Source organism: Neolamprologus brichardi, chromosome 1 (genome assembly GCF_056152115.1).
Source record: "Neolamprologus brichardi isolate AB-2024 chromosome 1, ASM5615211v1, whole genome shotgun sequence".
Classification (NCBI taxonomy): domain Eukaryota; kingdom Metazoa; phylum Chordata; class Actinopteri; order Cichliformes; family Cichlidae; genus Neolamprologus; species Neolamprologus brichardi.
This window is the reverse complement of record NC_142104.1, coordinates 20,801,529-20,815,668: the sequence shown is the minus strand read 5'-3', so window position 1 is coordinate 20,815,668 and position 14,140 is coordinate 20,801,529. Positions and strand designations below refer to the sequence as shown.

Below are 14,140 nucleotides of genomic sequence, written 5' to 3'. Positions count from 1 at the left end.
TTTTCTGCAATTTATTGCCACACAGTTAGCTAGCTCTTTCTTTTTCCTCAAAGTCTGCCAACTTATGTAGAGCTTTATTTTTATAAGCTGGTTTACTTCATTTCTGAAGTTCCACTTAGACCTACTCAACCCGTTTAACTGTTAAAGGAAAAGCATTAATTTTTTTAGATGGTTTGGTCTGACAGAAACGCCCTCTTCACTTAAAGTACATCTCCTTATTCTTAAAGCGCTGTCATTATATTACAACAATTTTCACATTTATCTGGCAACTTTATCTGTGAATTTAGTAATATAGATCAATTAGACTAAAACTTTAAAAGGTTGCTGCAGCTAAAGCCTGAAAAGAAAAAGGCAGAAGTCTCAGATGATTAGATCTATATGATCAGGAAAGGCCAATCAGTTTTATTGTGGACGTTTGCCAGATGATGCCATTTTCAAAGGCAATTGATTGGTTGTCAAATGATGCTAATGTAAGTTATGTAAGTTATTTCTCACCAGAATAAAATGTGAACCACCAACAGGAAAGAAATAACACAAGTGTTGTGCTTGTGCTTGCTTTTGTGTCACATGACAAGATAAAATGAAATAATAATGTATAACTCATAATTCAATACTTAGTCTTTAATTAAGAATCAAGAGCATAGTTTAGTTTTTCAACATGCAGATTCATTCGCTGTGGCGACCACAGGGAGCAGCTTCCGAAAGGAACCAACTTCATATTTTTAATACAACTTAAATTGCACCTTTTTAAAAACAAATCAACATTTCTTTGTACATTTCTTTGTCCATGAGTCGATCAACAACACAGTAAGACAGTAGAGTCTAATGTAGCTAAAATACAATTTATTCCTGCATTTTACATTTGTATTTTTCACGATAATTTAATTAAAGTGTTTTACAGCAATCCACAAGAAGGTGAAGATGGTTTTAATGTAGATGGATACATCAGCACAAAATAGAAGCGCAGCTGAGCCACAGGCTGAGACAGAAAGAAATCCACTCTATTTTATCCTATTGAGTTACCTTTCTGTAACTGTAGTTATTTCTCTGGTTTTAAGCACAGATTAATCGTCAATACTATGGATATGTTTGTTAGCCTGAAAACAAGACATCAGTCAGTGTTTATGAAGTGTGTAAATGGATTGATGATGAAGTTGATGTCACCCAAGGAAAGAGGCACTTTGTCCTAAAAAAAAAAAGAGAAGACAAAACAAAAAAGTTGATCTTTTCTGAACTTGCAGTAAATCACAACACGATGTATAAGATCCAGATTTTTGAGGTGAATTTAGGAATTTATATCAGACAATAATAGAGTGCAAAATGAAATATGACTAGATTACAGAAGTAGATTACACCAAAAGTTAATCTTCTGGAGGAATTAATACATTAATGAGTTTTAATACGATTATTCTGACACACTAAATTTGTTTATTCCCTCTCTTAGGCTAAGGAGCTTGGAAAGAAAAGCGTCTGGACTTCTTTGAGTTGCTTGAAGACGTTTCACCTCTCATCCGAGAAGCTTCTTCAGTTCTTTAATTAGAACTGCGTCTGGACTCAAAGAAGTCCAGACGCTTTTCTTTCCAAGCTCCTTAGACCACGATGACCTGGATGACTGAGAACCTTCACAGACATACTCCCTCTCTTATACTTTATTTTCAGCTCAATCTCCGATGAGTTCAGCCGTAAAAGAAGTACAGAGCATGGAGTCCATGTAAAGACGGACATAGCCTCTCACTGGTCAGTGAAGTCCTAAATTTCAGACGTGTATCTGCAAGTAAGACCTTAAACCAATCAGATGGTACATCGGGTGAACTGAATGTTTTTAACATAGACTTTATAATGCATACTGTATATCTTTTGTGGAGTCAAAAGAGTTTCACCCTGCTTGCAATTAGAAAGAATACAGATTTTAAAGAACTTTTTATTGACTTCATTTTTCAGATCAGCAAGCTTCATCCATCTTTTACCTGCAGTCTATTGTATCCAGTGACAACATACCGTTTATCTGGCAATGTGCTCACACAGAGATGAACCGCTTCCGTCTGCCAAAAGCCTGGGCACCAACGTTGGTGGGAACAAAGTTGCTGTATCCAAGTCCCCCAGACCGACTCAAATAGTCTGCTAGGCGGTGGGTTACACAGGTGGCTGTGTTGCATGCCCGCTTTTGTGCTGTTGCATTGCTTGTAAGGAATAGAAACAAGACAGCAAATTATGGTATTCAAGATAAGACTGGAAACGTATGTGACAGACATTAAGCAAACAATACAGTCTGGAATTATGAACACCAAATTAAAGGCACTGAAAAACTGCTTTGAAGTAAAATGTAAATTTATTATAGAGAAAAATGCCAGGGGAAAAAATTACATAAGAAAAGTTTGTTTTTTAACCTTTTTTGCAGAATTACTACAACTTTATAGGTGATGAAATCTTCAGTTTGCTGTCCAAATCTAGTGTAAGCAATGCCATTAAGCTCTTTAAGCTTTTTTTGTCCCTTTGTTTTAAGGTGGTCATACAATACATACAATCCTATACATGTATACGTATATATCTGCAAGAAAATGTTGACTCAGATAAATGTAACATAAATGGGCTAGCCCTGAGAGCTTCAATTGTAAGAGTTGCTGTAGTTTTCATATTGCTCAAATAGACTTCTCTTCTTGCCGGGTGTTTCTGCTCCCACGTCAGTGCGAGGATGGGTTTGTAGTTTGTGAATATCCTGGGAGAGTTTTCCCAGCACACAAGTGCTTAAGCCTGTGCAGCGCTTAGACATGGGTCTATCCAAGCTGTTAGAGATGGAGACAAACATGCAAAAACAGGCTTACAGTAACATGCAGATAATTATTACTATTTACATGCAGACATATGGGTTTTTTTTCCTGAAATGTCATGCACCAGCAGAAAAGCTTTAATTAATATTTCAAAGGCATGCTAACGGGTTTGAATGCATATAATGATATCTTATTAACCAAAATAGCTTATGCATGTTTTCATGCTATCAGTATAATCTGCTCTAAGACTGGCTATCATGCAGGTTCCTGTATGTATGACATCATGCTTTTCCAGTGTTGCGCCTATTCCAGGCTTATTCCTGTTCCAGGCATGTCATTTAACATTGAATAAATGGATGACTGAATGAATAATTGCTGTCCATGCATTAAGAGGTAATGACAATGTTTATAGATCTCACTCTATACCTTATTAAGTAATAAACACGAAGTTGGAGCTGTTGGGCTTATCCAAAAAGTGTAGTGTAACAATATGATAGATAGATAGATAGATAGATAGATAGATAGATAGATAGATAGATAGATAGATAGATAGATAGATAGATAGATAGATAGATAGATAGATAGATAGATAGATAGATAGATAGATAGATAGATAGATAGATAGATAGATAGATAGATAGATTAAAAAGAGTCATACTTGTTCCCATCAGCTGTTTGTTGGGCTTGCTCCTCTGAAGTTATCTGCATGAACTCCTTCATAGCTCTGAGCAACCTTTGGGCGTCATCATTTGATAGTGTGACTCCATCTGACATGGATTCCTTACTGGTTCTGAAAATACACATTCAATTACTGTACAGTGCATTGATCTCTCAGGCTCTGCCAATGCACTTGCTCATAAATTATAGGTGTTGTCCAGCGTAAATACAATAGCACACAAAGTAAACCAAAAACTATGTGAAGTGATTGTTTGTTTGTTTTTTGACTGGAGTACACTAAAGTAGCAATATTTCATTCAGCTTGCAATATGTAATAATGTATGTAAATACAGATGATAATCGTACTTTTTAAAGGTCAATATTGTATTTTCATAGGAATAATAACACAGTTCTCACCTAGTTGGAGCTGCCTCTGAGACATACATCTGGCAAATGATCAAGGCATAAGCAAGAAAAAGCGTCCACAGCTTGAACATTATCATTATTCACTGTGGAAGACACATACAATACAAAACAAGGTAATTAAATATGATCAGGAAAAGTTTTTTTGATTTGCTTTGGAGGGTTTTCCACATATGCTCACAAGATTTTCTCTATTGTATACATCCACAGCTGTATGAACCCCCTTTCTCTCTCACACACTCACTGCCTTTCAGCTTGAGTCCTTGAAGTTGCGGAGGAAAGCAGGAGAGTTATTAGTAACTGCATGTTCCCCCAGAAACTATACCACCAGCTTTCCATGTTAGCAAAATTAACAGCAGCAAACCAGAGACATCCTAACAACATCACACCAGTGGGTGCCAGTTACTATCCAATTTACCCACCTTCTTAAAATCTGCTCTTTCTAAGACTGACAGCACATTTTTCAGTAAAACCAAAGTAAGCAATCTTTTCTCTACTTACCGTACAAGATTTTTCAGCTGTTGAAGGTTCAAGTGATGGACCTACTCGTGGATCTGCTGAGCACTCCCACAGTACACGCTTTTATATATGTTCCCTATGGGTTTCAGCATCAAGTGAGTGAGCACTCAACGGTAGCTTATTGGCCAATCAAATGCTTTACCTCAAACTACCAGCCAATCAGAAGTCCTTTGTCTCTTAAAGTAAGCCAACAAAAGTGCCTCTGTGCAAATGGCATCACTACACAGTCAAATTTACTGTGCTGTCAAGTATTTGTTTTTTGTTGGTGGTGGAATTTGCAGTGTAGTCAACCTTTAACCAAAAGAAATGTGAATCTTCTGCATCATCAACTGAGTGCTTCTTATGCCAATCAGAGACATTATCAAAGCAAAAATATGGCTCTTGAAGCCAATTTTAAACTAAAACTCTAATTATAAACTGCTCCAGATCAGGTTCAACATATGATTAGTACTAGTTGTTATTGTGAACTAGCTAAGACAGAGAGTGACCTTTGTGGCACTAAGAACTCCGACTTTAGGTACTGGACATTGTTCAGGAGAAAAGCTAAGCCTGACACTTACAAACAGAAGAGTGACAGTGAAAACAAACAGGAAACAGGCTGTGCATGACACAAATATATGATAATGTGGTGTTCATAGATCCCCCTTACTGTTGGTTACTGAATGTGAACAGGTTCGAATGCCATCTGCAGAAAAATGCTAAAATACCTCTAAAAAAGACATCTTGATTATCTATGACTTAACAACACAGCTGATTAAACATTCTAAACAATTTACGTTCAGTTAAAACCTCACACATTAGTACTGATAGCAAGAAAATCTAAGACTCGTGAGAATGCATAATATGCGTCTAAATTGATTTATTATCACAGTAATTTATTTTTCTACCTCCTGAACTGCCAATCAGGTTATCTTCTTCTAGCTGATCTTACGATTGACCTGGCATCATGAGGTGTAGAGAAATACTGAACACAATGATGTCCCATTTGACAACAATTTAAATGTAATGCTGTGAATCTGGAGTTAATTTCTTAGTTGTGTTAGCTAGTTAGGCAGTTGTTTAATACATGGGAATAGCATCACAGTGAGATACATTGATCAACTAAACCTCCTGTTTCCTGGTATCCATCCTGTGTTTCTCCGAGCTAATTACTGGGCTGTTGGTCTCTGGCCATCTTCTAATTCTTCTTATGTAATGATATTGGATGAGGTATCATAAACCATCCTGCCTCCTAGTTATTTTTTGCGTCACATGGAAACTCATTAGAGTAGATGAGCCTTTTAGTACTATTGTGCAGACCTGCAGCCTCTTATACCAGAAGCACTAAATTAGTTTCCCAAGCTCCACATGCTGTCAGAAACTACTCCCGAAAGGCGGAAGCTTATGAAAACGAAAGACTTTAAAGCAAGCAATCCCATTCACAATGACTAATGTTAATTATCTTGTTCTCTGCCAAGACATTTTAATTATATATATATTTATCTTTTAGGTAACTGCTCATCCCCAAGTTTAAGTGCAGCGTTAGCCAAGTAGAGCACATAATTGAAAATTGAAGGGCATGAAAAAACAAGAATCTGGAATTCGATGGTACGTCTTGGTTTTCTCAAAAGATGACAGTTAATACTGAAGCCAAGAGTTTTGTAATAATGATGTAAATCTACACTGAATCATTCCCAACTCAGAAAAGGATGTAAGGTGCCCCCTCTAATAAGCCAAACAGATCAAATACATATTGTATTAGCAAGTGTATAATTAAGTATCATTCACACTGTTTTGGACTGACGCTTAGAGCCCCGACTGGCCACTCCCTGGTTGACCAGGGACACCAAATGAGGCAGGGAAATTACATTCCAAAGGGAAAAGTGCATTGTCAAGATTGCAATTAGCTCACAATATTCACGTTCCCTAACGTTAAGCATGATTTGGCCTGGAAGATTAATTGAAACACAGGAGAATGTTCATGACAGCTAGGGCAACATTAGGCTCGGCGCGAGGCTCATCACTGACAGTCTCAGCAGAGTTACTGTGAATGTAACTGCTCGGAAACAGAAGTAACTCTAGTCTTTACAAGAATTATTCTTTCCAAACTCCTAGTGTTTGCTTATATCATTATTTGTGCGGGCACCATGAGGTAATTATCACATAATAAAGCTGCTGAACAAAAATTAAGTGAATTTGAATGTATGCATTTTGTTAAAGAGATGGTTTCTCTCTCTCTCTTTTTTTTCTATAACAGGCTTATATGCAAAAAGTAAAGCTGTACTGAAGCACTGAGCACAACTAAATAGGCCGTGAGTATAACATGTTTAAATATGTTTTAAACCCATGGTCAGAAATCAAATGTCAACCTATCCTGTAAGAGCTCAAAAATGAAAAAACAAAAAACAAACAGTGGATAAAAGAAATATAACTGTAGAAATGGTGTTATGCAAAGTCCTGGGAAAAGAGCAGCCCGAGGAGGACATTTACAGATTGCCCCGTATCTTCAAATGGAACATAAAATTCAACTTCATGGAATTATAAACACAAAGAAGTGAAGTATGCTTCAGCAGAGGTACTTCCACCTGCTGCTCTCCATTAGAAAGCTAACCAAACTCAATTTAACATTTAAACACCTGCCCAGAAGTTGCAGAGGGATTACAAGAGCTCTTGATGTTCCTGCCAGCGTCATTATGTTGTTAGGAAGACGAGGTTCTGGACAGCATTAGCATTAACAGAGAAGGCCAGTTATTAGATTTTCCACATGCACTTGATAATTCCGGTCATCCAGATGGTAAATAATTTACTGTAGAACCAGAGTAGTCAAGAGTCCCACCCAATTAAACTAGCATGCATGCACACAGTATAGCAAAGCAGGAAGAGCACTCCACAAATAGCCTCATAATATGCAGACTGATGTTTCCTACAGCACATATGGTAACTGCATTAATATCCTGTATACTAGACATGACTAAAGTCCCTCCAGGATGGGGCTATAGTTATATATATGTATATATAGTGGTGGCTACCTCTTTAAAAACTTTTCATAGTATTAGGATCTTGGGTAAGTCTTTTTTTCTTAACTCATATCAGGTTCTGCCAAGATTTTGTGGGACTTCACATATCAAGTAAAGTGAATTTATTTTATAAAACTTGTGATGTGAGAAAATGTATTGTTACATTGTTACAAGTCTGTGTGAGAAAGTAACTGTTGAACCAGACCTAACCATTTTTATGCCCTCTAGTGGTCATTTTGGGGCTGTTTATACACGGACAGCTATTCTAATTATGACATTTTTCTTTTTGTCTCCTTCTCAGATATTTACTGGCACCCTGTAATGCTTGTATGCTTGTGGCATTTGTTGTTTCTACATTTTCTACTAATAACATTCGAATTTCTGTCAAATATCTTTGAAATAAAACTGAGTCTGCTTTGTCTGAATCCAGTGTAGCCTTTTTGAGTGTCCGTATTAAACATCTGGCCACTCTTGTCTCTTCTGTTTTGATTAATCCACTAACAAGGTACAGTAAGAGAACATGAGTTTTGATTAGATTTGACAGATGTTTTAACACTCCCAGACTAGTCTTTGATTCAGGGAGATGGCAGGAAGCAACGACAAAATGCAAGATTCTCCTTATTATGTAGTAGTTCTAACAGATCTGAATCAAAGAGCTCTGCAGAAGAAGGATTTTTTTTTTTAATAAAAGAAAAAAATACCAGCTGTCTTAGCAGGAAGCAATGGCAGGGTAAACAACTTCATGCGTAATGAGGAGTTAATCAGGACAAACTTGTCTAGCGGTGTGGCCAGCAAATTTTAGAAGTATTTTGTGTCTATAAAAGCTATAATGACATAATGTGAGACCTATGTACTTTTACCAGGTAGGTTATTGTTGTTTGTGCCCACTTTGGGCTTTGTTTTATTAAACATAATTTCATCAATTATTGTTTTATTGTCCTGTCCTAAAACATACACATCCAGTAATCCTGAAAAAATCACACATAACTGCACAAGTTTGGAAAGTGGCACGTACCTTCAACTTTACCCTCTTGAATTAGTCCATGACCTAACCTTTAATGGGTTGAGGTAAAAGAACCTGCAACAGATTACGGGGGTCAAAGTTTATTTGCTTAAAAACCTGGTAACGTACCTGGACTCCTCAGTAAGTTTGATGAATCCAGAAGCACTCTGTGAGCCGTTAATTTTACTATCAGTGAGTTATGATTACACAAGTAAAAATGAAAATGTAAAGAATGCTAGTACAGCAGCTATCATTAAGACAACTAGCTAAATAATCCATCAAAATATTAAAATATTAAAGATTATTCTTATTTTTAAAAACAAAATATAGGTTGACACTTGAACCTAAAACTTGAAGTTGCTCATTTCCTTATGGGGTTTTTTGTTGCTGTTGTTGTTTTTGTTTGTTTTTTTGTTCCTTTAGCACAGGGGTGAGGAACTCAAGGGCTTCAAGGGGTGGGTCAACACACCTGAATCAAATGATTAGTTCATTACCAGGCCTCTGGAGAACTTCAAGACATGTTGAGGAGGTAATTTATCCATTTAAATCAGATGGGTTGGATCAAGCACACATCTAAAACCTGAACACTGGCCATTGAGACCTGGAGTTCCCCACCCCTGCTTTAGCACAAAAGAGGAAATGGATAACAACCAAAATATAAAAAAAATATACCAAAACCAAAAATACAAACTAAAACATAATGAATAATAATAATAATAATAATAATAATAACTATTATTAATAGTTATGAGTAGTTGGTGGTGTCAGTAAATTACATTTCTGTATTATGGCACTTATTATTACTAAAGTTTTACGCTCTAACTTCAATCATTTGTTCTCATGCTTTTTAATAAACGCAGGAGTAGCCTACCTCTTCTGCTCCTTTCACTTTGTTGAATGTGGATTCCAGTGTTGCCATTACAATTGATTTAAAATATCAATGCTGACTTCCTTGCTTATATTTCTTGCTGATAAAGTCACGCTATCAAGCTATTGATAATATCTCTGTACTATGTGTTCATGATTAAGGAGTACCCCCTCATCCAGATAAAGGAATACTCCTGTTATCTACAACAAACTGAGTTATAATGTCAGTTATAGACTTTGCTGTTGTAAAGACTTGTTCAGTTAGATAATACTAATCTTCCCTACTTCAACAGTAGTATAATAATAGCTTGTGATTAATTCACTTGGCTTTTATCGGTTTTTAGCGTTATTTTGTTATCGTTTTTATCATTAACTCAGGTTTCCTGGGTCTTTTCACGTGTGTTATGAATAAATCTTCTTTTTTTCGGTACCGGTACTAGTTTTATTTTGTTGTATTTATCCGCGACACTTTAAAGGCCGGTCCGTGAAAATATATTGTCGGGCATAAACCGGTCCGTGGCGCAAAAAAGGTTGGGGACCGCTGACCTAAAGTACATGCTGAACTTTAAATAAAAGCTGACAAAGAACACGTACATTTGCTTCATTGTAATTTGGGTGAAAATTACCAAGAAGTCTTATGTTGATATACCATGCTTGTTTTTTAAACTAAGTGTTGTAGGTCTCTTTATAATATAGTTCTTTATAATGAAGGTCAAATGAACTCATGCTCTATAGCATATTCTATATCGATAACTGAGAGACATCTGCAAGTTATTCAGTTGCATGTGCCCATATATTCACTAGTCTCTTCTACTGTAACGTCATAGATTTGAAATGAATTTAGATGAAATTAGTGTGTGACTGTTTTACATCCTCTTTTATTCACATCTTCGTCTAATCGAATACATTTACAAATGCATTTCACAACCATAAGCTCTAAAGCATGTTCACAACCAGTAACGAGAGGATGAATTGCAGTTGTATGTTGCGCTACCTCCCCTGGAAGTGAATGGATAGTTGCCAAAACTCCGTGTAATAGCCACCGAAATTCTTCGGATTACTGATCGATAGTTGAACAAAGTTCAGCCAAAGTCACACTGATTTTCTGACCAATCTCAGCCTTAGAGGCGGGGGATAGAAACGTGAAAGAAGATACATGTGTGCTTCGGTTGCTCAGAGGCGAAGCCGAAGTCAGCAGAGTTGATTTGTAGGGGGAAAAAAAGTTTTGTTTGGTTGAAAAAAAAAAAAAAAAAAAAAAAAGATGATTTCAATAAAATCGCCGTCTCTGACGCCGGTGCCCTGCGCGCAGGCTCTGCTCGGTGTGGGCTGTTTGGCTTTCGCCCTCCTCGCGTTCATGCTGGTTCGCCAGCTCGTCAAGCAGAGAAGACCTCCTGGTTTTCCTCCTGGTCCATCTCCCATCCCTGTGATAGGCAACATTTTTTCTTTAGCCACCGAGCCGCACGTCTTTCTCAAGAACCAGAGTGAAGTTCATGGACAGGTAATGCCCTTACGCGCACTTTATGAATCTAACGCTTTTACTAGTTTGCAGCGTGTACACCCACACCCACACACCAAGAGAACAAAAGAGACTCGCCTTAATGGCCTGGGAACAGCTGGAAAGCGTACAAGTTAGGGCCTCCCCCAAAACACACACACACACACACACACACACACATATATGTATATATATATATATATATATAAAGCGCTATTTCTACTGACCTTATATGACTCTCTTGCAAGGGAGAATGAAACTCATAATGGCAACCTGGTAGTTTGCACGTCAATTTATTTCAGGACACAAACCATGTCACAAAGCTCAGATCATCTCAAACTGGTTTCTTGGACATGACAGTGCATTCAGTGTAGTCGGATGGTCTTAACAGCCTCCAGATCTCAATCCAATAGAGCTCCTTTGGTGGAACAAGAGATTCACATTAGGAATGTGCAAACAAAAAATCAGAAGCAACTGTGTGATGCTGTCATGTTATTGGCAAGGTTTACCAAAAAAAGTGCCCACTGAGTGTGTGTATTATAAAACCGTTTGTCTCTCTATTGAATACCAGGGAACTCCTTCTCTAGTTCAAACAGCCACTTTGGAAAGAACAGACCAGCAAAGACTTGCAAATGTGAATTCATTTGTCTAAAAAATAGTACATTCCTCTAACAGAGGCTTTAATGTGGATAGAAATGTGTGTGAAGATCTAAATGACTGCAGTGACTGCTAGTGACTGCTAATAATGGAATTCACACCTTTCAGATTTTCAGCCTTGACCTGGGAGGCATCTTGACTGTGGTGTTAAATGGATACGACTGTGTCAGAGAGTGCCTTTACCATCAGGGTGAGGTGTTTTCTGATCGGCCATCACTACCTTTGTTCAAGAAAATGACCAAAATGGGCGGTAAGATGCTTTGATATAACCGTGAATGCCGTTTTTTGCAATCTAAAAAAATGTTATTTTGATTCAAAATGATTAAATTCTATTTTTCTCTTCCAATGTCCAAAGGGCTTCTTAATTGCAAATATGGCAAAGGCTGGAACGAACACCGCAAACTGGCCTGCAGCTCTTTTCGTTACTTCGGCAGCGGCCAGAAACTCTTTGAGAAGAAGATCTCGGAGGAGTGCATGTTTTTTGTCGATGCCATCGATGAACACAAGGGAAAGCCCTTCAACCCCAAACATCTTGTGACCAACGCAGTGTCCAACATCACCAATCTGATCATTTTTGGGCAGCGTTTTACCTACGATGATCGCAACTTCCAGCACATGATTGAGATATTCAGTGAGAATGTGGAACTAGCAGTGAGTGGCTGGGCCCTCCTCTATAATGCCTTCCCTTACATTGAGTACCTGCCCTTTGGGAAACACCAGAAGCTCTTCCGCAATGCTGCTGAGGTTTACAACTTTCTACAGGAGGTTATAAACGGTTTCTCACAGGGCAGAGTTCCCCATGCACCACGCCATTATGTTGATGCCTACTTGGATGAGTTGGAGCAGAATGCAGGCGTTCAGGGGTCCTCCTTTTCTTATGAGAATCTCATCTATTCAGTGGGTGAGCTCATTATTGCTGGTACAGAGACTACAACTAATACTCTGCGCTGGGCCATGCTCTACATGGCTCTGTATCCCAACATACAAGGTCAGTTGTAGTAGAAACCCCCCAATTTTTTTTTACTTCTAATTATTTAGTCTCATTTTACTCTAAATTTAATGGTTATATAATCTCACCTAATAATCTGTGTTTTTACCTACAAAGAGAGGGTGCACAAGGAGATCGACAGCGTGCTGTCCAATGGGAGGGCGCCCACTTTGGAGGACAAACAGAAGATGCCATACATAGAGGCTGTGCTGCATGAGATTCTACGCTTCTGCAATATTGTACCACTTGGGATTTTCCGTGCCACGTCCCAAGATGCAAAAGTCAATGGGTACACAATCCCCAAAGGGACCATGGTGATCACAAACCTCTACTCGGTGCACTTCGATGAGAAGTACTGGAACGATCCTGGTGTTTTCTCACCGGAGAGGTTTCTGGACAGCAGCGGCAATTTTGTGAGGCGCGAGGCTTTCCTTCCATTCTCCTTGGGTAAGGCTTAGTTTCTCAAAACCAGCATTAGCTATGATTGGTTAAACCAAGTTATTCCTCAAAGACTTTCCTGTTTATTTGCAGACTTGAGATAATTAGCCAGATGCAGTGTGTCTGTGTGAAAAATGGAACAGTTTTTCTTTTTTTTCAGGGAGGCGTGGGTGCCTGGGTGAACAGCTGGCTAGAATGGAGATGTTCCTCTTTTTCACAACTTTGTTGCAGAGGTTTCATCTTCAGTTCCCTCCAGGAACTGTCCCAACTGTCACTCCCAAGCTGGGCATGACCTTACAGCCCAAAACTTACTACATCTGTGCGATCCGCAGGCAGCAGAAAGTTCCCTGCTCTGGATACACTCCTTTTTACAAGTAGTCAGGTGAACATTTTCAATGGCTTGTGTAGCCATTATGTGTTACACTACTTTGCACAACAATGCAATTGCGTGATAACTGTATCACTCTGAAGTTTCAATGCATTGCATTTTTCCAAAGCATCATTTATGGCAAATACGGCTGTAGATCTGATTATTTAATCCACTTTATCTAATTACTATTGCTTCTCTTTTTTTAAACTGAGCAATATGCATGTTTGCACAATGCTCTTTTTGGAAACAGCTGGTGAGGCCGCAAGTGATGAAAGAACATCCTGGGAACATGAGTGTCATATTGATTCAGTTCTCTGAGCTCAGAGACTGATATATCTGTGAACCCTGGGACAGTAGCAATGAGTAGCTTATATGCCAGTCAATGACTTACAGTATGTGCACCTGTGGCGGTTCAGGATAGCACTGGGTCAGACAGAAGACACCAGCAATTTATGTGGGTCACACAAAATGGGATGAACAGACTTTCCAAGAACGTTCGTAACACTGTGTGCTGAAGATAGACGTGGGCCAAGATTCACATCATGTGGACTGACACTGACCCCTTCTCCAAGCATAACGGTCTGTGGAAAATCTTTCTCTTAGAAAGCAAATGCAACAATGTTTTTTTTCTAGAAACTGACGTTGCAACGCTGGTTTCTGTTAAATGGTGCTTCTCAGTATGTACTGAATTTAAGTGGAATGTTAACATTTGTTTGTACTTTATTTGTTTTGTAATGCTGGTGTTTTTGAAGGAGTTTTATGCATATTAATAAAGTATTTTCTAAAAAAGTAAAAGACCTAACATTATTCATTTCAAATTTATAAATCATGTTCATGAGAGTGAAAAAGGAACCTGAACATAAACATGGTGCCAAGTGTACAAAATCTGCCTAATCACACACGCACAGCTACTTGCTGCAACTACCCCTTGTGACAAGGGAGCAGTTAAATTCAGTTAA

At 38.1% G+C, this 14,140-nt stretch overlaps 2 protein-coding genes across 4 annotated transcripts; one reads left to right on the top strand and one right to left on the bottom strand.

The window, feature by feature from the left end:
- Positions 1 to 606: 606 nt before the first annotated feature.
- Positions 607 to 9,284, bottom strand: calca (calcitonin/calcitonin-related polypeptide, alpha). Of its 3 annotated transcripts, none has more exons than XM_006780197.2 (5): positions 4,350 to 4,398; positions 3,843 to 3,934; positions 3,427 to 3,558; positions 1,999 to 2,180; positions 607 to 1,186 (listed from the first exon to the last, which is right to left on the bottom strand). In XM_006780197.2, exons 2-4 carry the CDS (start codon positions 3,926 to 3,928, stop codon positions 2,018 to 2,020), a joined length of 381 nt encoding a protein of 126 aa, XP_006780260.1. In that variant the 5' UTR covers positions 3,929 to 3,934; positions 4,350 to 4,398; the 3' UTR covers positions 607 to 1,186; positions 1,999 to 2,017. The 3 variants fall into 3 exon arrangements, with proteins under 3 accessions (XP_006780260.1, XP_087700553.1, XP_006780259.1); XM_087844427.1 differs by lacking the exons at positions 607 to 1,186; positions 1,999 to 2,180; positions 4,350 to 4,398 and adding exons at positions 2,606 to 2,783; positions 8,379 to 8,441; positions 9,238 to 9,284; XM_006780196.1 differs by lacking the exons at positions 607 to 1,186; positions 1,999 to 2,180 and adding an exon at positions 2,606 to 2,783.
- A 1,129-nt stretch (positions 9,285 to 10,413) lies between these two features.
- On the top strand, positions 10,414 to 13,950 carry cyp2r1 (cytochrome P450, family 2, subfamily R, polypeptide 1). The gene is made up of 5 exons (XM_006780195.3): positions 10,414 to 10,731; positions 11,494 to 11,635; positions 11,741 to 12,373; positions 12,491 to 12,820; positions 12,972 to 13,950. Exons 1-5 carry the CDS (start codon positions 10,495 to 10,497, stop codon positions 13,187 to 13,189), a joined length of 1,560 nt encoding a protein of 519 aa, XP_006780258.1. The 5' UTR covers positions 10,414 to 10,494; the 3' UTR covers positions 13,190 to 13,950.
- Positions 13,951 to 14,140: the final 190 nt, after the last annotated feature.

Excerpts from the sequence above, each read along its gene's own strand:
- cyp2r1 (XM_006780195.3), top strand. The coding sequence starts at position 10,495 with ATGATTTCAATAAAATCGCCGTCTCTGACGCCGGTGCCCTGCGCGCAG. Across the intron at positions 12,374-12,490 it reads TCTGTATCCCAACATACAAG|AGAGGGTGCACAAGGAGATC; the intron begins GTCAGTTGTAGT and ends TTACCTACAAAG. Across the intron at positions 12,821-12,971 it reads TTTCCTTCCATTCTCCTTGG|GGAGGCGTGGGTGCCTGGGT; the intron begins GTAAGGCTTAGT and ends CTTTTTTTTCAG.
- calca (XM_087844427.1), bottom strand. The coding sequence starts at position 3,928 with ATGATAATGTTCAAGCTGTGGACGCTTTTTCTTGCTTATGCCTTGATC. Across the intron at positions 3,559-3,842 it reads TCAGAGGCAGCTCCAACTAG|AACCAGTAAGGAATCCATGT; the intron begins GTGAGAACTGTG and ends GTGTATTTTCAG. Across the intron at positions 2,784-3,426 it reads CAAACAGCTGATGGGAACAA|CTTGGATAGACCCATGTCTA; the intron begins GTATGACTCTTT and ends CATCTCTAACAG.